This window comes from Embiotoca jacksoni, unplaced genomic scaffold (assembly GCF_022577435.1).
Source record: "Embiotoca jacksoni isolate LCO1_2020_lvr unplaced genomic scaffold, fEmbJac1.0.p SCAF_3, whole genome shotgun sequence".
Classification (NCBI taxonomy): domain Eukaryota; kingdom Metazoa; phylum Chordata; class Actinopteri; family Embiotocidae; genus Embiotoca; species Embiotoca jacksoni.
Window position 1 is genome coordinate 2038002 of NW_027185381.1, and position 22500 is coordinate 2060501.

The 22500-nt window shown below is 41.4% G+C and overlaps 1 protein-coding gene across 2 annotated transcripts in view; it reads left to right on the forward strand.

Annotated features, from left to right (window-relative positions):
* The first annotated feature begins 2523 nt into the window (after nucleotides 1-2523).
* Nucleotides 2524-22500, forward strand: part of itga11b (integrin, alpha 11b) — a 35198-nt gene continuing 15221 nt past the window's right edge. For both annotated transcript variants that reach the window (XM_069163488.1, XM_069163489.1), the window contains exons 1-11: nucleotides 2524-2680; nucleotides 9098-9209; nucleotides 14019-14128; nucleotides 14591-14682; nucleotides 14927-15041; nucleotides 15242-15369; nucleotides 16240-16388; nucleotides 16801-16945; nucleotides 17168-17333; nucleotides 18667-18737; nucleotides 21182-21326. In XM_069163488.1, coding sequence (XP_069019589.1) covers nucleotides 2632-2680; nucleotides 9098-9209; nucleotides 14019-14128; nucleotides 14591-14682; nucleotides 14927-15041; nucleotides 15242-15369; nucleotides 16240-16388; nucleotides 16801-16945; nucleotides 17168-17333; nucleotides 18667-18737; nucleotides 21182-21326 — 1282 coding nt within the window. In that variant the 5' untranslated portion in view covers nucleotides 2524-2631. The remainder of the gene's footprint in view (nucleotides 2681-9097; nucleotides 9210-14018; nucleotides 14129-14590; nucleotides 14683-14926; nucleotides 15042-15241; nucleotides 15370-16239; nucleotides 16389-16800; nucleotides 16946-17167; nucleotides 17334-18666; nucleotides 18738-21181; nucleotides 21327-22500) is intronic.

The window sequence follows — 22500 nt, forward strand, 5'->3', positions numbered from 1 at the left end:
AGGTATCCACAAGAAGCCTTTGATCCTTTAAGATATAAATATTCAGCTTTTTCTACAAATGAACATTTCTTTGTTGCTTCATGTGAGAAAGCAGTGAGTGAAAGGACAGGTCGTCTCCCACCGGTGCTCCAGCCTTCACGTCCATTTGTTTGTATGTATAGTGTATACATTATGTTGGACAGAAACAGGGTGGGGGTGTGAGGTGTGGGGGGAGGGGGGTAATGACTGACCCTCGAGCTGATTCAAAAGCAGGTCCACCATCTGTTTCACTTTAATTCTGCTGCTTTGACTGTGAGTTTCCACTTGTTATTTCTAGCAGAGTGACAGCAGCCTGCCGCCGTCCAGCTCGCAGCACTGCAGTATCTTTTTATTGACGGGGAGGGAGCGTGTGTGTGTGTGTGTGTGTGTGTGTGTGTGTGTGTGTGTGTGTGCGCGTGCGTGTGTGTGTGTGTGTGTGTGTGTGTGTGTGTGTGTGTGTGTGTGTGTGTGTGTGTGTGTGTGTGTGTGCGTGCGTGCGTGTGTGTGTGTGTGTGTGTGTGTGTGTGTGTGTGTGTGTGTGTGTGTGTGTGTGTGCTTGAAGTAATAACTGTGGAAACAAAAACATGTTGACACAGTCGGAGTGTGAGGATTCCTCCCGTCTGAGCAGAAGAAGGACGTCTTCTTGTGGTTAACTTTAAATTCAAAGCAAAATATTTTGATTTCAAGTTTTTTATCTTGAGATAATTTCTTGTTGATGCTGTTGTCAGATGATCTGATGAATACCAGCCCGTAGCTTATTGGTAAATATGAAACTATATGACCGGCAAGCAGCTGTGAAAATGACAAAATCCACCAACCAGCACCACTAAAGCTCTTTGATAATTTATTATACCTCATTTATTAAGTGCAAAATTTCCTGTTTCACACAGATTGTGTTTCGGTCTTTATGCAGAAAAAACTAAAGATTACTTTTTTTCAGAAAACTGATAAATCAGTCCGCTGTTGAATAGATTTAGTTTTTAATTCTGGGTCACTTTAAGAATACTTTCATCTGAAAAGGTCGACTGACTATCGTGAGTAATCACTAACACCGAGCCTGAAATTCTGCAGCAGCTATGTCACAAAAACCATTGGCAACCCGTCACAAGTTAATATTTTACAGCAGGAAATGTTAAACGCCAACACTGCTGTCCAACAGAACCAAAGACGTCAGTTCAACGCACACAATTCTGCTCATGTGACACAAGACATCAGTTGATATGTGTTGACTAAGCAAAGTTTAAATGTAATTTAAGCTAAAAGTCAAGTCAAGTAAAGAGTCTCTGATTAATATCCTGTATTTATTCAATGCAGTATCTTTCACTTAGAGAACTTCACTTCTGTATTGTACTAGGACCCACAATAACACAAACTAGCCCATCCAGGCAGTGGTAGAGTTCTGCCAGGTAAAATGACTGTTTTCCTCAAAGGAGTCTGGTGGTTTTGAAGAGAGCGATGTGATGGCTTCAGTTCCCATCAGAAAGGACCGTCTGACTGTTAAATATGATGGTGAAAAGAGTGAAAAAGTTTCTTTCTGGGCTCCCGACTGAACATCCCAATGAAAAACTTTTAAGTATATAGAAGAAAAAAGAGAGAGGCAATAGTAAGAAAGATTTTCCTGGATCACCCTGAAGGTCCTGAGGAAGTGTGCTGATCCCCAGAGTGTGTTTCAGGAGGAAAGTTTGTCTGTCTTGCCTCTAAGCTGTTCCTCATCAGGTTTCGGTTACAAGTAAAAAAAAATCAGAGCCCGTTCCCACCTTGCAGTATGGGACCTATGCGATCCAATCATAATCTGATCAGCTCTAATAAATTAATAATTCAGAAGCCTCCAGTTCATTATGTTGGCCGTCACCATTTTGCTATTTGCTGTTTAGAAGTGACCTTATTTGGGCGAGCTGGGGCGGATCCTACTCAATCTGATTGGGAACCCGAGGACTCTACGCCTGTCAATCAAATAAACACCTGCAAGAAAATATCGAATTAATGATGGGAATTATTTTCAGATAGACCAACAGACAGAGACAGAGGATTTTTGGCACCAGCCCCTAGTGGCCCTCAGTGGTATTGCAGTGTAAGATACATTGGCCTCACTTTTCATGCTTCACAACACTTTATACACACTTATAATTGCTTTATCAGGTTTACAATGGTTTATAAATGTACACTAGATATTTGAAGTGTGTTTATAACTACCAACAGTATCGGACAGATGTTCACATCTGGTCTCGAGCACTGTGGAACCACAGACACAAATGGAGGCATTTCCTGTTTGTGCCGCCACTGAGACATTAAAGCTCCCGTTCAGAAAAGGGAAGGTGAGTTAAAGGCTCTTTAAAAAAAAAAACAGAGATGTGTGTGTGTGTGTGTGTGTGTGTGTGTGCAGAGCAGACACACGAGGCAGGAGGAGGTGCGTTCACTCCGCCTCCCCTCCTCTTCCTCCCCTCCTCTTCCTCCCCTCCTCTTCCTCTCGTCCTCTCACTCCTTCACATATCAGAACAGCAGAGTTAAAGAATCAACCCTCCAATAACACACACACACACACACACACACACACACACACACACACACACACACGCACACAGTCACACTCGGTCTGTCTCATTGCTTTCACTCATGGATTATCAGCACCTTCTGCTGCTGTGGACCTGCAGCCTCCTGCCAGGTGAGTGAGCGACAACACACAGCACAGCCCGGGTCAGAGCTGCAGAGAGGGATGACAGGACCAGACGGGCGCTGCTGATTTCAAGCTTCTGAATTTGAGGTCCTTATTGGAAACCAGCAGTTGCCATGGCAACAGATCCCAGCGCACAAGAGAGAGAGAGAGAGAGAGAGAGAGAGAGAGAGAGAGAGAGAGAGAGAGAGAGAGAGAGAGAGAGAGAGGTGGACGGAGGTCCAGCAGGTGGACGGAGAATGCAACCAAAAGTTTGAGACTTCTTAAACTTTCTCAGAGTTGTTTCCAGGATGGTTCCTCATCCACAACGTCTGGGTGTTGGCGAAGGAAACATGTTCTGTCAACATCAAAGCGTCGTTTTTAATCACTGTTGGAGTCGTGCTATTTACACAGTAGATGGTGAGGTACGACGGTCTACAGTGGATTGCTTTAATTTGATTAGAGGCAGCTGAGGGTTCAGTATTTGACCACATTTATCTGATCTTTGTTTTCTGACACTGACTTTGAGATCTTAGTGTGTTTTTGTCTGCACACTTTTTTTTTCCCCCTCGTGGAGAAATCGTTATTAGCGGAACATGTGTTAGTTCAAAGTCTTCTCAGTAAATCATAACATTATACAACAAGTTTAAAGCGAACTCTTTCAGGAGTCATCAACACCACATTGGTCTCAAGATGCCTGTAATGCTCTGTCAGATTTTCCATTAATGTTTGCTATCACGTCTCTATGGATCATATTAACTTTGCACTCTCCACCTCGGGAGTGCAAACTCCTTACAGCTCTCCAAAAAAACATGATTTTAACACAAATAACATGAAAAGATGTTTTTTGAGTGAATAAATTGCCAACAAACTGATGTGAAGATAAATATGCAGGATGATTAGGAGCTTTGATTCCGTCTGCATTCAGGAAAGTTCCAGGTGTCTGTTTCCTTGTTTACTTTACTCAAAAAACAAATTTAGATTCCAGTGTGAAAAGTTGGATCATCACCAAACACTCTGAATATTCACATCAATTACATTCTGTTATTAGACCATTTAAATGGCACTTATCAGTTGTCATCATTCACATAATCATGCTGTGTGACCTGTAGATGTAGGAATTATAACAGGAACAAAGAGGGTAGTCCGCCGGATGAAGCAGGGTGAGAGTCTGCTTTGGGAGGAGGTCGGGGTGGACGGACGGATCAATCACGCGACTCACAGCATCTGTTTGTGTCTTCTGTGAAGTCAGCGTTGATTTATTTTAAGTTATGTAACGTACATAATGTAACTTACATGACATTTTAAAAACTAAACCAGGATATTTTCCTAAACCTAATCAAATGATTTTGGTGTTAAAAGCAAACCAAACTGCAACCACGTCACACTGTTAACCATATTTCCCTTAGTATACTAACAAATAGTGCTCTTCCATGTTAGGACTCTTACTTTGGAAGTACCGCACAGTCTGCTCTGCACTGACAGGAAATGACCTCATCATGTGACCACATCAGTCTCCAAAACATCTGCAGCTTCAATTATTTTACCCAGAAATCAACGTGTTTTTGTGTCCTCTGTTTAACACTCGATAAACACACTGATTCTTCTGTCCAGCAGCAGCAGTGGAGAAGAAACACATTGTGTTCAGGAACAGCTGCAGCTTCATCACACGCTTTTAATCTGAAAGTTATTCATGGCCCCGCCCCCTTCCACTACAGAGCCAAGATGGCGACCGTTTAGGGTGAAAGTGTTTCTCACTTCTTCTTTGGAGCGTTCTGAGTGATTCATCCTGGAACTGGTAGTGTTCTGATGGTTCTGTACTGACAGAGAGAACACACTGATGGACTCAGAATAGTTGTTGCTACCATGACGACGAAGGTCCAGTTGTGATCTCTCCACAGAAGTTCAAGGAGGGACAGAGTCGACTGACTTCATCATCTGCTGCTAGCAGAGCAAAGTCAACACTTTATTCCCAGTTGATGAACTCAGGGATCATTTTCCTTTTCTTAAACTGTGTTTGCATCCGTTGAAGCTACAGTACTGAGGTCCCAGCGCGCCCTCAGATGACCTTGAGTAGAGTTTGGTGTGATGGCTGTGAGCTCCTGGATGTTCCCCTCCACGTTCTGCCTGCAGGTCAGAGATGATGAGTGTTTCTCCAGAGACCCAGAGGCTGATGGGATTCGTTACAGCGTGTTGTGGCTCTTTTAACACGATCATTAAACTCCTGCAGCAACACATCAGACCTGATGTTGTTGCTCCCGGTCAGTCGTTAGTTCCCACCTGCCTCACGCCGTCCAAACACACGAGCTTCTCCCAGAACTCGGTCCAGTTAGTTTGAACCTCCTGACGATGTAAACAGCTGGAGTTACAAAAACATCTGGAAACAGACATGTGTCCCGGCAGGTCGTGAATCCAATTAAATACGAGTTTAATGTGATTTGTTGGATTTTTCTGACACTCTGTGACCTCGTTCTGCCCTAAACTCCACCCGGGTGAGACTTCACTATAAGAAAACAAACCATAATAGAAATTCTCCTACTCCTGGTTTGGCATCGTCGCTGCACTTTATAGTAACCACAGAAATTCATCATGGTTTTATTCTGTCTGTAAGAAAGAAGCAGCTCTGCTGCGGAGACAAGACATGCTGACACATTAAAATGTTTTATATAACTAAAGACAACAAAATAATTCATTTCCCTGCCAAGACTGGAAATAACAAGATATGATAGACAATGATCAAGACAATTGTTGATATGTGGCGTCTTATGTGAGGAGAAACTTTTACACCAAACTTCAGTGTGGGATTCAAAATTTTTGAATTATGGCTCACTTCTTATGCTCAGTGTGAACTGGAAATTGTAATGTTTATAGTAGTTGTGAAGCTTTCATATTGCACAGTTATTATTGTTATTATTCCAAATGACATACTTGTGTATTAGTCTGAGTGCATCAGTGTGTTCACACTGTCAGTACAGAAACATCAGAACACTACAAGTACCAGGATGAAGCACTCAAAAAAGGTGTGCAATTCTGGACACTTTCACCCTAAACGGTCGCCATCTTGGCTCCGTAGAGGAAGGGGGCGGGGCCATAAAGGATTTTCAAATTAAAGCTCTGATGAAGCTGCAGCTGTTCCTGAACACAGTGTTTCTTCTCTGCTGCTGCTGGACAGAAGAATCAGTGTGTTTATTGAGTGTTAAACAGAGGACACAAAAACACATTGATTTCTGGGTAAAATAATTAAAGCTGCAGATATTTTAACACTACTCTGTCAAAATACCTGCACAACACAAATAACATATAAGAGCACTACTTGTTAGTGTACTGAGGGAAATATGTAATCTGGAACACAACAGCTGTCTGATTAGGAGAAGCTGCATTCATCCCACTTCAGATATCGTCGCTCTAGAAACACTGGAGTTCATTATAAACCCTAAAACATGACACTCCACAGTTTCAGTCTTACACACTTCGTTGCGGTGTCTTCTGAGCTGTCACTCCCCCTAAATCTCCCAATAGACCATAGAGTCACAGCTGAGAAGAAGGAAGGACCCAAAAGTCAGACACAAGCAAAACAAAGATCCAGGACAGGGAGAAACACAGTGGGAGGTGCAGAATTCAAAACAGGTAGAAACTCTGAACAGTGTCAACAACTAGGAGACACTGAAGGGGGTTTATATACAGGCTCGGTGATTGTCAGGTGACAGCAGATGGGGCTGATTGGGAAAGTGGGAGCAGGTGAGGTAGGCGTGGCCGGCAGGTGAGCAGAGAGAGAGACAGGAGGGGACACATGGGGGACCCCTGGTGGTCAAAGTGAGAAACACAGGGAACAAACTAGACTTAAAAGAGGCACAGAGACCAAGAAGTTAATACTAAAACCAAACTAAAAAAAAAAAAAATAATAGTACTTTAGCAGGGCAAAATACCTCAAACAAAAACAGGAGAATAAATGTCTCTCTTGTCTAAATCTCTTCTCGTAAATCATTTGATAACTGATCATCAGATTGATTCAATTTGTTTGGCAGCTGCAGGAAGAGTATGACAGTCAAAATGAATCTGCTTCTCCCAGTCATGTTATTTTTCACATTCAACAAAGGCCGAAGAGGAAAAGGAGGAGGAGGAGGAGGAGGAAGAGGAGGAGGAGGAGGAGGCAGCAACCTTCATCTCAATCTTATCAATCAACCCTGAAACATTCATACTCATTTAAATGGTTTATTCTTACCCTCTGACACCCAAACTGTAAAACACAACGAGCAGTTATGATATATTGTTGTGTTTCGCCCGCCTGCTCCTCAGCACTGTTTTTGATTTATTATTAGACTAAATTGGCTTTTTAACATGTTTTAATAAATCCACTCACTGCATTTGTCACACTTTCAAACTTCTTCTGATATAAAGACGATGCACTTTTCTTAAAAACCCTTTTTTGTCTGACCATTTTTTTTTTTTTTAATAATATCTGAAATTATAATAATGGACGACAAAAAAAAAAAAATCTATTCGTGTAAATGTGTATCTGATCATGCTGTAACCAAGTTTATGGTTCCTTTATAACTGTATCTACTTCTACAATGGAAGTCATCAACCTCAACTTTACTCCCACACTTGTTGAAAGCGCTACAGCCTCACTGCAGATGAACACTGCTGCATCTCTTTAAGAAGTGGTGCTCCACCATTTTAGAAGAATTTCACCTTGCTTGGAAAGAAAGTCTATTGACCATGTCGATGCAGATGCAGATGCAGATAGATTTGTTGGTACAAACAGCTCATTAGAGCAAAGCTTCACACCTCATTCAAAAGTGACGAAATTAAAAGCAGTTATCTGTGTTTACCTGCAGCCTTTGACGTGTCATATGTCGTAAAGAAAGTGTGAAAAAGGATAAATTATTGCCTCTTCTACAAAGACATTCTCAAATGAGCTGCACAGATTCGTTGGCACTTCTGGAAAAGATGATGAAGATTTGAATTAAAGTGATATTTGAAAGTCTTTTCTTTAATTAGCATTACACTTGTCTTCTATCTCGTAATCAGTCATTCAGCCTGTTTGAATTGAGATATAGAAGCTGGTGGATTAGCAAGACAATCATAAATGCTGCCTGAGTTGAAGCTGAAGAATCACCTGGCTGCGGCCGGCGTGATCTTCAGGCTGCATCGACTGAGCCGGGCGAGTCATCTGCCGGCCTCCTGGAGGAAGCGATGAAGACGGCGTTTGGCAGCGAGCTGCTCAATGAGCTGCGTTCATTAAATCAATACCATCTTTGACCTGATTAGATTTATTTCCTACTGCTGCATCTGATTTAAAAACTGGAGATTTTGCAAAAAGAGCACAGACTTCATTTCTCCTGCAGCAAAAATATCACATCTCGCTTCAGAAACTGCAGTTTGGCATTAATCTGTGTTCAATTAGACGCATGGGAAACTCCCCCAATGAACACAATAACACAGAAAAGTCACCAAGTCTGCTCAGCTATGTGAAGAATTGCCAGCAGTGCCAGAGAGGATCATCCGAATCAGTCCAATCCTTCAGCAGCGACAGGAGACTGCCAGACCTGGATCAGGACCTGGATCTCTGCTCTGGCAAGTCTCCGTCTGTCCGTCGCCAACATCTCTGATGGGTCGAGCTGCTCAGACGGGAGCAGATTCCTCTCGGCCTCATGGAAACAAACACGTCTTAAGGCTGCGACGACTCTTCTCCTTTCCTTGTGTCTTTTTTTTGGTCCTCGGCGGCCAAATTCATCACTGCTGGCGAACAGTCCCACACAACATGCCGAGCTTTCCGAGGACTCGGCTCATTTACACAGCTGGAGGAGATGAACCGCAGCGCTCGGAGGAAATACTTCAGCACGCAGGCAAAAACTACCAACGCAAAAGATCGAGATGGGGTCAAAAGGTCGCAGTAGAGTGGTAAATTAGGGCTCATCTGAGGAACACTAAACAGAAGCAGCTTCCGGGAGGACTGAGTGAAGATCTACTTCCCTGATTAGATTACATTAGATGAGACAATCGATTTGATTTTATAATTTAACCTCAAATTACACAAGAATACAGAATCCTTAAACACTCTGCTCCTGAGTGAAGATGTTGGATAACGGCCGTAAATGTGTTTTTTCAGACCACTTTAATGTCACAGCTGTGTGAATCCTTCTCCACCAACCACCTGAGGAATCACAGAAAAACCTGTTGCACCTGTTCATATGATTCATATTTTTCTTTTCTGTGTGAATGTGAAAAAAAAATCAGTTGTGAAATCCTCCTGACGGGAGATCAGCAGAAGAAGAAATGATGTAGCTGCGTTATATTTTTGGTCTCGATCCTGGTTCCTAGAAATGAAAGTGAATTGTTTGTTCTGGTTCTACTGAGCAGTGGAAGTCAGTTAACCTTCCCACGAGATATAAAGTGAATAAAATCAAATCTTCCTCTTTGTTTCAGACTTCCAGCTCTGTTTCAACTTTGACTCGAAGAACATTCGGATCTTCTCCAGCTCTAAAGAATCCCAGTTCGGATACAAGGTTCAGCAGCACGAGGCGGGAGGACGCCAGTGGTGAGAATCCAGTTCACCGATCTGTCTTCCATCTTTATCCAGAAAAACTGTCTGTGCTGGTTTATCTTCATCCATAGACCCCCCCCCCCCCCACACACACACCTCCCAACCCCCCACCCACTAGCTAACAGAAGGCTGTTTAGATTTCAAACAGTTTTGGGATTTGTGTTGGATATTTGGCTCGTGCCTTTTGTTATGAAAGACTTTTATTTGCATGAAACTTCCTGTTCCCGGGGTCGAGTGTTGGGGTCCTTCCTGCCTTTAGTCTTTATTTATGTCTTTTTTATCAGGATGACACATTTTCCACCGATGTGTCTGATATGTGGAACATTTCTGCAGAGCAGCTGGACATTATTTATAGTTCTTCTTTCTGTATATGTATCTCACAGCATCACATCACCCAGCCGGTCTGCTGAACTGTTTGTTTCTCATCCTTCATCTTTATGTATTTAACCCACTGCTGGACGCTCAACAAGCACATCTTAAGATGAGATAAGATGCAATAAAGTGAGATGAGGGAAGATTAAAAAAATAATAATGTCATGAAAATTGACATGATTTTACTTGAGATAAAAGTAAATGTAATAAGATTCAAATAGAACAATGAATGACAGAGATGGAAAAGTGAGATATCAGGTAAGAAATTGATGACATCATATAAAAGATTAGATGAGATTAAATCAGTGTCTCTTTGACTAACCATATGCTTTTCTTGCGTTCATATGATTCAGTTTTCTTGGAGCAGGAAGACATTTACATCATGTAGGACAGCAGTTTCTTCCCAAGAGGAAGAATTAAAAGCCTGAATCATGCAAAGTTACGATGTGTCTCTCTACTGCTGCAGAGGACGACCGGACAGCAGAAGATTGATACCACCTACTAAATTAAGAATATTTGGCTTTTTATCACCTCGTGGTCATTTATGTACAAAATGTTCTGTTTCAGCTCTCCCTCTGCTCCCTTGTGTGTGTGTGTGTGTGTGTGTGTGTGTGTGTGTGTGTGTGTGTGTGTGTGTGTGTGTGTGTGTGTGTGTGTGGTTGGTTAATTTAAAATTAAGTGATGAGCAGCCATTGGCGGAGATCAGCTGAGTGATATAAAGTCCCTCTTCAATTCATATATCGTATTGAATGATTGTTGAATAACTAAAATGTTCCAAATGGCAGAAAAAGCAGGAAAACAAGTGAAAAATGTAACAACATAAAACAAAAGAAACTCAAATTGCGGAGCAGATGCAACGTGTCGTCCTAAACTGACTTCCTCACTGATTTCACACTAATTCACAACTTAATTCAGATGAGTCACACATGATGGGACCTTAAAGATCTCTGTGACATCAAACATATCAAATAGATCTAAAGTTTTAACTTTTTATTTGCAGATGAAGCGCACTGAATTGTCCTAATCTGTTAAAAGATGCTGCTGGATACGGTTTGATTAAATGAGCAGTTGGTGGAAGTAGAAGCAGGATGAATGTTTTCATCTTTCACGTAAACTTCTTACTTGGAAATCAGTAATTTACACAAAATCATTATGTTGTTTTCCTTCTTGTGTTTGTCGGCGGTTGCAGGTGAGATTGTGCAACATTCCCAGTTTCTGTGGTCTCTTTTTCTTTTCTTTTTATTATCTGGAAACCTTTTAGCCATGACGAATACTTAACAATCCTCCAGGATTACAAAATCCCTCTTCCTTTGAAGTCTCAGGTAAATCAGTGGAAAGTATTTCCATTTGTCTCCTGCATCTTGAGAAAGTACGTTGTTAGCTGGAAACTATGTGTTGTGGTTTGTTATTCCCCTGCCACCCTCTGGGAAGCCCATCACTCTGCCGGTGTGTGTGTGTGTGTGTGTGTGTGTGTGTGTGTGTGTGTGTGTTGTTTAAAGGGGGGATTTGGCATCATTATTGTGGAGAGTTGTTTTTGTCTGCAGTCTGGTGACATTTGCAGGTGTTTGGATGCTGTCATCAAGACAGATTCACCACAGAGAAATAACCTTTGTCTACTGTCTTTCTTCAAGCTGCTTATTGCTTTTTCTCAGCACATGGGAATATTATTTCTTCCAATAAACCACCAGGGTCCTGTGACCTCTGACTCTTGACCTGTTTACAAGTTAATTTTGAAGGGTTATTAGCGAGTAATTACGTTGGTTAAACTGACCAGTTTTGTTTCAAAAGGTCAAAAAGGTCACTGCCTCCATCCTCCAGTGTTCAGGTCTTTAACCACCTATTTACTTCTGTTTGTGTGGTGGACTTTCTGGACTGCTGCGACCTGCTCCCTGGGTTTTTGTTTGCCTACCTGATTTCTTGTGAAGCAGCATTTTCATGATTAGAAGTTTGCTTCTGCTTTGACTGCCTGCCACAGCGGTGAGCGTTTGGCTCTTTCCCTTTATGAACACGTGAATATGAGGTTTTTAAATGTCTTTTAGCACATTGTTTTGGTTTATCAACCTCAATGTTCCTGTTGGTACACTTAGTGCTCAGTGTTGTTTCCAGAAGCAGGCAGCTGTTTTCATCGAGTAAACTCTGGGGCGACCAAAGGACTGCTTGGTTTGGGCACAAATAAAAACAGAATGCAATGATTTGCAAATCATGTAAACCAATATTTAATTGAAAATAGACCAAAGACAACATATAAAATGTTGAAACTGAGAATTTGTATTATTTTATAATAATTATGTGCTCATTTAGAATTTGATGGCAGCAACACGCTTCAAAAAAGTTGGGACAGGTTCAACAAAAGACTGGAAAAGTTGTGTAAATCTGGTTTAACATCTGAGAATTAATTAGGTTAATTGGCAACAGATCAGTAACATGATTGGGCATAAAAAGATGATTTCAGAGAGGCAGAGTCTCTCAGCAGTGAAGATGGGGAGAGGTTCACCACTTTGTGAAAGACTGTTTGGGAAAATAGTTCAACAATCTAAGAATAATGTTCCTCAACGTAAAACTACAAAGAATTAGTGGATTTCATCATTTAAGGTTCATAATATCATTAAAAGATTCAGAGAATCTGGAGAAATCTCTGAACACAAGGGACAAGGCTGGAAACCAATATTGGATGGTGGTGATCTTCAGGCCCTCAGGCAGCACTGCACTAAAAACACACTATTCTGGAGTGGAAATCACTGCATGGGCTCAGGAACACTTGTGAAAACCATCGTCTGTGAACACAGTTCATCACTGCGTCCACAAATGATGTTAAAACTCTCCAAAGAAGAAACCAGATAGAAACATGATCTAGAAACACCGCCGCCTTCTCTGGACCGAGATCATTGAAGATGGACTGAGGTGAAGTGGACAACTGTCCTGAGGTCTGATGGATCACAATCTGAGATTCTGTTTGGAAATCATGGACGCTGCATCCTCCAGGTTAAAGAGGAGAGGGACCATCCAGCTTGTTATCAGCTCAGTTCTAAAGCCAGCATCTGTGATGGTACAGGGATGCATTAGTGCACATGGCATGGGTAGCTTGAACATCTGGAAGGAAGCATTAATGCTGAATGATATATTCAGGTTTTGGAGCAACATATGCTGCCATCCAGACAATGTCTCTTTCAGGGAAGGTCTTGTTTATGACAATGTCAAGACAGAGATATGTTGTCTTTAGTCTATTTACAATAAATATAGGTTTACATGATTTGTAAATCATCCCATTCTGTTTTTATTTACATTTTACGCAGCATCCCAACTTTTTTGGAAACGTGGTCGTAAATTTAAAGATTTACCAGAATATAAATTACAGCATTTGTTCAGGAAATAATCAGCAGGATGGAACGCTGTCAGGTATTAAAAGGAGGGTTTCTGTCTGCTCTGTGCTACTACGGGATGTAAACTCGGTCCGTTAACTTTTCGGGATGTGGTTTGTCATCTCTGCTTACCAGCCGTTTGATGTGGATGGGAGACGCAGCAGATTGAGGGTTAGCGCGTTAATGTAGTGTTGCTCTGGTATGTGAGTCACCCCTTTTCCCAGAACTGTCATCCAGGCCTCATGTGGTGGTGTTTCCTCTGGTTCACTAATACACTAATAACCTGCTCGCTGTAGCAGCGGGATTTGCATTTAACACAACGCAATCACTGATCGCTTCAGCAGCTGCTGAAAGCTGAATATGTAAAGATGTTTCAGTTTATGAATGAACACTTCTGCTTCAAAATGTATTTCTCTCCTGCTCAACTGTACCACTTATATGTTAACAATTCTCTGCTTAAAAAGGAAGAAACAAATGAAAGGAATTCATGAGAAAATATACAATTGAAATGACTGAAGTCTTTAGATTACTCTGAATAACACATGGAGACAATAAAGAGAAAAATCAAAAAGCGAAAATGAAAATATAACCAGAATGTAAATAGGTATAAGAAAGATGAAACATTTTGGCATCTTGCTGCCTTTATTCTCATGTACACCCAAATATGTTGACCACACCATATTTACCATATCACAAATCTGTAATATTTGATATGATTATATTTTAATGATTAATCATTTAAAATGTGTGGCAAAATTTTTTGTGTACCTGTATCTCAACTTAATTAAAATATTACTCACACCACCTGGATGGCTTTGCTACTTCATGCACATATCATATATTCACCATATTTATATCATTTCATATCTTTTTTACTCTCTGTGGACTGCGTTTTCTTCACGAGCCCAATTAAACGCACACTTTTCTTGTTTTGTCATATTTAATAAATCTGAATGAGAGGCTGGTAGTACCAGCACCAAACTGACAGTTTAACAGTTTTCTCTTCATTCATGAAGCCCAGCTGGAGTTCTTTAAGTTGCTGAAGGGAAAACTTATCACTGTGTGATTGCAGGTTGCTGGTAGGAGCTCCCTTTGAATCCACAGGGAAGCAGCAGACTGGTGACGTGTACAGATGTCCGCTGGATACCAGAAACTCTGCCAACTGCACCCGGCTTCACCTGGGTGAGGAGACTAACAGTTTCATGACCAATGTGTAAAATATCTCTGAGATCAAAGAGAAACCAGAAAGTCCTGCAGGAAGATCTCTTAATAGGCTTCTTTTTTAAATTTATTTATTTTTTTACTATTTTTAGAATAACTTTTTCATTTATTTTTTTGTTTGTGTGTGACTGCCGGTTTCATTTTCAGCAAACAATTCATCGTTCTTTTTCATCACCCTTTTTGTAGACTTTACTGCTGTGTTTGGTTAGATGCAGGAATTACCTGAATACTGACATACCAGTACAGTTGACTGAGATTTTTCCAAGAACTACTTTGGTGTTATTTAGCACATAAAAAAACTTTCTTTAACATTGTAAGATAATTTAAAAGGAAACACGACTATCAAACAATATAAAAACAAAATGAACAACCAATTCTGTTTAATTTAAGATGACTGAAAGCACCTGTTTTGATTGTGATCAGGAAAAGTGTCTTTGGACAACGTGTCTGAGAGGAAAGACAAGATGAGGCTGGGAATGACGTTGACTTCCAACCCGACAGACAGGAGCTTTGTGGTGAGACACAAAACAGATAAAACTATATACGACAGTTTTCTCTATTTGAAACTTAAACTAAATTTAGAGGAAAGAATTGTTTCACTGCAGAAATTCAGATTATGTATATTCCAAAAATGACTTTTTTTTCTCTCTCAGAAAAAAATGGCTGTTGCTTGTATTTCACATGTTTTTGTATGCTACACTGAAATATGAAACTTTTTATTCCACTCTGTGTGCCTGTTGTGTGTCAACGTGTCCTCAGACCTGCGGTCCACTCTGGTCTCATGAGTGTGGAAGCTCTCTGTACAGCACAGGAATCTGCTCCAGAGTCGGCCGCAACTTCAGACTCTCCCACACCATCACACCTGCCCTGCAGAGTAATCACCATCCCATCCTTTATTTATCCATCCATCCATCCATCCATCCATCCATCCATCCATCCATCCTCCATCCACATCCATTTATCCATCCATTTATTTATCCATCCATCCATCCATCCATCCATCCATCCATCCATCCTCCATCCATCCATCCATCCATCCATCCATCCATCCAACATGTTTTTTAAATCTTGTAGGGTGTGAGACGTTCATGGACATCGTGATCGTTCTGGATGGTTCCAACTCCATCTATCCCTGGTCTGAGGTTCAGGACTTCATCATAAACATCTTGCACAAGTTCTACATTGGCCCAGGTCAGACGCAGGTTAGTTTATCATTCAGTTATAACCTGATCAAGTCGAAGGGATACACTTAAGATTCCTCCCTTAAAAACCTACAGAGGATTCGGAGTTTGAAGTGAATTTAACTTATTAGTTTGGCAATCTGGAGACAAAGGGGAACGCACAATGAATTTTATGATTGAAAGACATTGTTTATAAGAAAAAACAACAACATTTGAATCATGACAAAATTATCGGACCCAGAATTTTGTCTGTCAAATTGGATTTGGGTCTTCAATACAAACATTGGGTCTGAGGCATTTCCCCGCTTTATATATTTTTTATTCGTTAGCATACTAATTTCACTCACTTTTGACAATACGAAACGAGGTCCAGTTCTTTGGTTCATTGAGATTTAGATTTAAAAAGCAAACCTTTCTCACTGAACATGAATGAACTGATTCTGGTGAATGCTTCTGATTCACAACCTGAAAAAACACGCCTTTTGTTCTAAAGAGGAGTTTTTCACCAAACATCTGTAGCTAATTCAGGGGAGAACAGCAGAGTATCTTCAAAAGTATTCAGATCTCTTCACGTCATTGTGTTGTGCATGCTTATTGTTTAACAAGGATTTGCGAGGCTCATTTGAGTGTAATTAAAACTTTGCTCACAAGAATCTTTAAGAACTCAGAAACCTGCTTGACAGGTTGAAGTTTTGCCTTTGGGCTTTGGAAAAAAGGAGCGACTGAAAAATACCCTTCCAACCTTCAACAACACTCACTGACGTACCCATTAGCAAGGAACTCAACCAATATCTGGTTTCACTGGATGTTGCTTTAAAAGTCCAACATGAGAAAATCTCTCCGATGTTCAATCGAGTTGAACGTTTGGACCGAGCTGTGTTTTGGCTGCAGGTGGGAGTGATTCAGTACGGCTCCACGGTGGTCCACGAGTTCAGTCTGGGGGAGTACCAGACGGTGGAGGACGTGGTCGAGGCCGCGAGGAACATCAACCAGCGGGGTGGAGAGGAGACGAGGACAGCTCTGGGCATCAACGTGGCACGGTTTGTAACACCAGATTATGTTCACTTTTACATTCAGTGTTAACCATCAAAGGTACGCGTCAGTTCGGACTGTCATGCTGCGGTCCAGCTTTTAAATGATCTTAACTAAACCTGTAACCAGCTCCAGCGCCATTACACAGTTACTATGACAACGAGCCCAAAAAAACCCCAATTCTGTATCTTTGTTTCTGGGTGAGACCATAATATTGGCAGATATTAAAACTGGAAATTACAACATATCTCTGTTCCTACATAACTTGGGGAAATAACGATGTTATACATTTTTTACATAAAAACACAAGCAAACTTTTTTTTTAAATCATTTATGACATTTTGGCACCAAAGAAAACAAAAGACAAATACCTGTGAGTTGAGTGCTTTAATAAAAACGTGATCTGATCTTTCCGTCCAGGTCGGAGGCGTTCCAGCGCGGCGGCCGACCCGGAGCTCAGAAGGTGATGATCGTGATCACAGATGGTGAATCTCATGACAGTCCACAGCTGGTGCAGGCCGTCACTGACAGCGAGAGAGACAACGTCACCATGTACGCCATTGCAGTGAGTCCATCCATCTTCATCTCCAAAAATACCTTCCTGACCTAATTTGTTTTTCTGCTCTTGATAGTTTGTCTGTTTTTGTTCTTAACTACAATCCACATTACCTCACTTTCTGACATATTTTTTTCCTCTTAGCCCATCAGCAGAGCCCCGTTGTTGTTCTTTGTCTCTAAAATTTTAAAACTTGTGACAACCATTCTGTTTCCTCTGTGCCGCTTCCAGGTTTTGGGTTACTACAACCGTCGGGGAATCAACCCTGAGGCCTTTCTGAAGGAGATCAAGTACATTGCCAGTGACCCCGACGAAAAGCACTTCTTCAAAGTAACGGATGAGTCGGCACTGAAGGACATCGTGGACGCTCTAGGAGAAAGGATTTTCTCTCTGGAAGGTCAGTTAACCTTCAGCATGTTATGACTGAAATAAATGCAATAAGCCTTTACGATTAAAAGTCTATTTCATTTCCAGATTATTACTTAAACATGAAGACACAGACTCAGCTGGACTCTCGTGTTGAAACAAAAACATAAAATGAAAAATGTATATTGATGTGTCTCAATGCATAAGGGAGACCTTCCTTTAGAGCTTTTTGGAAAGACACATCCTCTCTATTCTCGCTGCCAAAAAAGTAAGCTGTCCAAGAGCATAACACATACCCACTGTGACAAATGGAGGTGGCGCGGTTCTGTTTTAGGGCTGCTTGGCTGCGTCTGGCCCAGGGTGCCTTGAATCTGTGCTGGGTTCAATGAAATCTCAAGACTTACAGGGCACTCTGGGGCAAAACGAGCTGTTACAAAGCTCAGTCTCAGTCACAGTCTCCAATGGGACAATGACCCAAAACACAAAATGGAAAGCAGCCAATAATGGCTAAGAACAAAACCTTGGACAGTTCTGAAATGGCTATTGATGAGCTCTGAACTAAATCCTAACAAATATACGGAGATAGATATGAAATATGCTGTCAGGAGATGACAGGCTTCAAACCCGAGAGCGGGGGAGCAGTTTTCTCTGGAAGAGTGAATGAAACTACCTGTTGACAGGTGCAGAAGTCACATTTAATGCTACAGGAATGTCTTTCGCAGTGATTGCCTATTAAAGGTTGTGCAGCAACAACATTTAAAGGATCCCATCATTTTGCCATTAACTGAACATGGAATAAATAATTATGGAATTACTTTTGTCAGTTTCCGGCTATTCACATCGTAGTTACCCTCGGCTTCCAGTGCTACTGGGAGGAACCTTGAAGAACTTTTTAATCAGGATTAACCTACTTAATTAACGAGTACATCCATTCGCTACTTCTAGGCTGGACCTTTGTAATTCCTTGTTATCAGGTTTGCCTAATATCTCTTGGAAAAGCTCTCTTAGTTATGCTACAACAGGCCTCAGCTGCTGGGGAACCTCCCATGATGCACTGGGCATCTCTATCCTCTTTCACTCTCTACACATTTATATGCCACTATATTGCATGTTATTAACTTTGTGTCTTCTCATGTTTTCTGCCTCTGGCTTCATATTTCCAGGGCCATGTTTAGGTTGGGCCACTCTACGATGAAAAACTAAAACACATTTAGCCCAGAGTTGTCGTGGTTTGATTGTCAGTGGAATCAACACCAATAACCACTCCATATTAAAATAAACACTAATATTTATATTCATTGCACTGTTATGTGGGTGGTAGGAGGATCATAAATCTCAGCCTCTGTTGTTTGTCTGTTTTGCAGGAACCAGCAGTCAAGGTCGAGGGTTCGGTCTGCAGATGGCTCAGGCTGGTTTCTCCTCACATTTAGTCAAAGTGAGTGGCTCACGTTAACTCGTACTTTTTCATTCAGTGTTCTATCAGCACAGTTTACACTTCTTAAATCTCAATTTTACATCCCAGAGATGTGTGTTAGTGGTCTGAGAAAATGACACTGACAAGTACAACTTTCTCTTTCACTGAGGTTTCACTTTGGACTCTTTAGTTTGGATGAGACCAATGACCATCGTGACACCAGAATTTATTGTGGACAGAAATAGATTTTTTTTTTTTTTAATTTTTTAATTTCCTGTTGAAAATCAATTACTGGATAAATTGCTATGTATAATTTTCCTTAAAATTACAGCTGAAAAACATTCTTATCAACACTTTATGTATAAATTAAGGTCTTGACAGGTATAAATCAGAAAAGATTTATATTTCATGATGTTAATGATGACAGGATTTCATCACATTTTCTTCACTAAAGCAAATCACAAATACTTAAAATTAATTCTGTATCCAGTGACATCAAAAAGTGAAATACTGGTATCATCCTCAAACATCCAGTATCGACGTTGTTCTGGTCCTAACAAATGTCTGAAGCTGCAGGAATAGACACTTTGAGAAATATTACTCTTGTTTTTCATCCAGGGAAAACCATTTTCAACTGAATTCCAGCATCAGGGAGTGAGAGTGCTGCAGTGGAAACTGTCTATGAGTAACACAAAGCAGATGGATTTTCCGGCACGTAGAGCTGCCAGAAAAACATAGGAGAACAGATTTCAATGCACCCATATATGCACTTGCATTCATCAACATTTATGCACAAATATGCAAAGAGTTTCCTGCTCCTCAGTTTTAGGATTAAGAGGTACAAATATGAAAGCAGGTCACAGGCGCACTAATGTGGAAAACAGACACCAATATCATCTTTAACCGAGTTCTCCTGCAGGAAAACCTTCCTCCTCTCCCTCCTACAGGTCGACAAAAGCAGCATTGTGACATTTAACATTCGATCTGCAGATCTTGTAGACGGGACACTTTGTCGCATTGCATAAAGGATTTGGTCATTCACACCCCGACTCACTGGCCTGCAAAGACAATGACTCAACCTTTTACTAAATTTCAAATCTGAACTTTACGTCAGCCAGAGTTCGTCTGAGTGTGTATGTCACGCTGCTCACACGTTGTGAAACAGTTCAACAGAGTTGGAAGATGATTCATGAAGCTTTTTTTCCTCCAAAATTGCCAACAGGTTTTTCATTGTAGAGTCCACACAGGTCTGCAGCTTAAAGCAGACACATGAACTCAGCCAAGTCACTTTGTTACTGAGATCCAACCAGACTGAGCCAAACTGGGATTGAGGAAATGAAGCTGACCAGATGTTATAATTTTAGTTATTCTGAAGGGGAAGCAAGAGTCAGACAGGATGAAATAAATGAACAAATAAACTAACCTCCGTGACCAGCTGTTTGTTACCAGTATTAGATTTTTATACTATTCTACTCAGGGTAAAAACAGGTGTGACGGGCATGTTTACCACTAGGTTGCATCACCTCTTGTTTTTACAACACTCGTTTGGGAACTCAGTTGCCAGTTTCTAGTGTTTTGAAAGTGAAATGTTGCCCCATTCTTGCCTGATATAGGATTTCAGCTGCTCAACAGTTCAGGCTCTCCTTTGTCACCAGTTCAGCTCGCCGCCATGCTGTTGTGATACGCGCAGAATATGGTTTGGCATTGTCTTGCTAAAAAACACACAGACAACCATTCACGCTCACCTTCACATCTACGAGCAGTTTAAATTCACTAATTAATCTAACATGCATACATTTGGATTGCGGAAGGAAGCCGGAGTTCCCGGAAAAAAACTTGTGCAAGCAGGGAGAACATGCAAACTCCCACAGAAAGACTGAGGTTCGAACCCAGAGCTTTCTGGATGTGATGCAACAGTGCCAATTTTATTCATATAGAATTTGATAGAGTAACCTAACAATTCAGCAATTCCTTCATGAGCGATAGCTGGAAGGAAAAACTCAGTTTCAACAGGAAGAAAAAAACAGAACCGTGTTCAGAGGTGGACGGCCATCCCCCCTCAACCGGTTTAAGAGAGGGAGAGCAGAGGAAGAAAACAGCAGCATAGAGATACAAGAGAGAATAAACATGGGGTGTATTGGTGGGGCTGGCATTCGCAGACCGGAAACACGCAACTCCAGAAACAGGAATTGAAAACAAACAAAAGTACAAGAGAGAGAAGACATAACGATATGCAGTGGTGTCATAAATGCATGAAGAGTGAAAGAGGAGTTGATTGTATTATTGGTCCTCCAGCAGCCTACGACAGCATAAGTAAGGGAAGTTTCCAGGTCATCTGAGCCAGCAGTAGCTATAAGTTTACACGAGAAGGGCCTGAAATACAATAATTAATGCTGAGATGGGTATCTGTTGTGCTTACAATACAATATACAGCCCCTCCGTCTAAAACCTTGTTTTCCCTTCAGGATGGTATTCTGCTCGGAGCGGTTGGCGCCTACGACTGGAACGGGGCGGTGCTCAAAGAAACTAAACATGGGAAGTCTATTCCACCAAAAACATCCTACCAGGATGAGTTCCCGGAGGCGCTGAAGAACCACGCGGCCTATCTCGGTATTAACACTGTAAAATGTGATAATAAAGAGCCTGTTTTATCTCTTTAGGCTCCAGGCTCATTGGTATTTTGGTGCGGTGCGACGGGCTTTTTCACGCACCAATTTGCGGTTTTCGTAGACCAAGGTCTTCGGCAGCGCCAAGATGGGTGGAACGGGGCTTCAAGCTCTCGATGCACTTTATTTATTAACACCACAACATCAGTGATGTTTGGAGCACATTGCTCTTCATCAGTGTCGTTGATAAATGAATCGCATCGGGAGCTTTAAGTGTGAATAATTTACTTCTGCTCACTCCTCAACGTCGTTCCAGCACCTGATCCCAGTATATTGGATGAGCGCTCTTTGTTCACTTTGACTTTAAATCAATACCAGTGTTCATAAGATGCAGGTTTTTGTCTTATATCGTTGAACAGCTTCCTTGCTTCTCATAATACCAGGGGAAGAGTTATTTATAAACGACCAGGCAAGTCGGTGAAACTCCCGGACGAGTATGACAGCTTCATCCAGCGTAAAGTTTGGATGTCTGCTTCTTCTTCACTCATTAGAAACTGACAGTCCGCTGCGTCACAGCGGTCTAAAAGGAAATGAGAGGAGCTAATTCGATTGACAATCATTGGAGTTGGCTGTGACACGCCTTCTAATTATCTTCAAAAATAGGCCCTTCATTTGTGTTTTTGTTTTGAGTTTAATGATTAATGCATCTGAAATGTACCGAACTTGAAAAGCTGTCTGTAGGAGCTTTAAACTGAACGGTTTTTAGTTGTTCACGCCGTCAGAGCTCCTTAGAGGTGACAACAATCCTTAAACTGTCACTCAGTTCAATAGTGTTGGACAGAACTAACAGCTCACAGATGATTCAGTTATTCAAAAGAAAGATGATGCTCATGGTCTCACAATTTCAACAGGAGGAAGGACCCAGATTTTCAACTTTACTCACAAACAGGGAAAAGCAGAGACGACGACGACGAGACGACAAGACGACGAGGACTTGATTGAAGGCTTTCTGACTGAAGGGGAGTTAATATACTGACTGTGATGGCAAAGTGACTGCAGCTGAGGCTGATTGGGGAAGTGGGAGCAGGTGAGGAGGGAGGAAGGAGTGACCCGGGGACTGACTGGCATGGTGAAAAACAGAGTGGGGACCTCTAGTGGACGGAGGGAGGAACACAGGC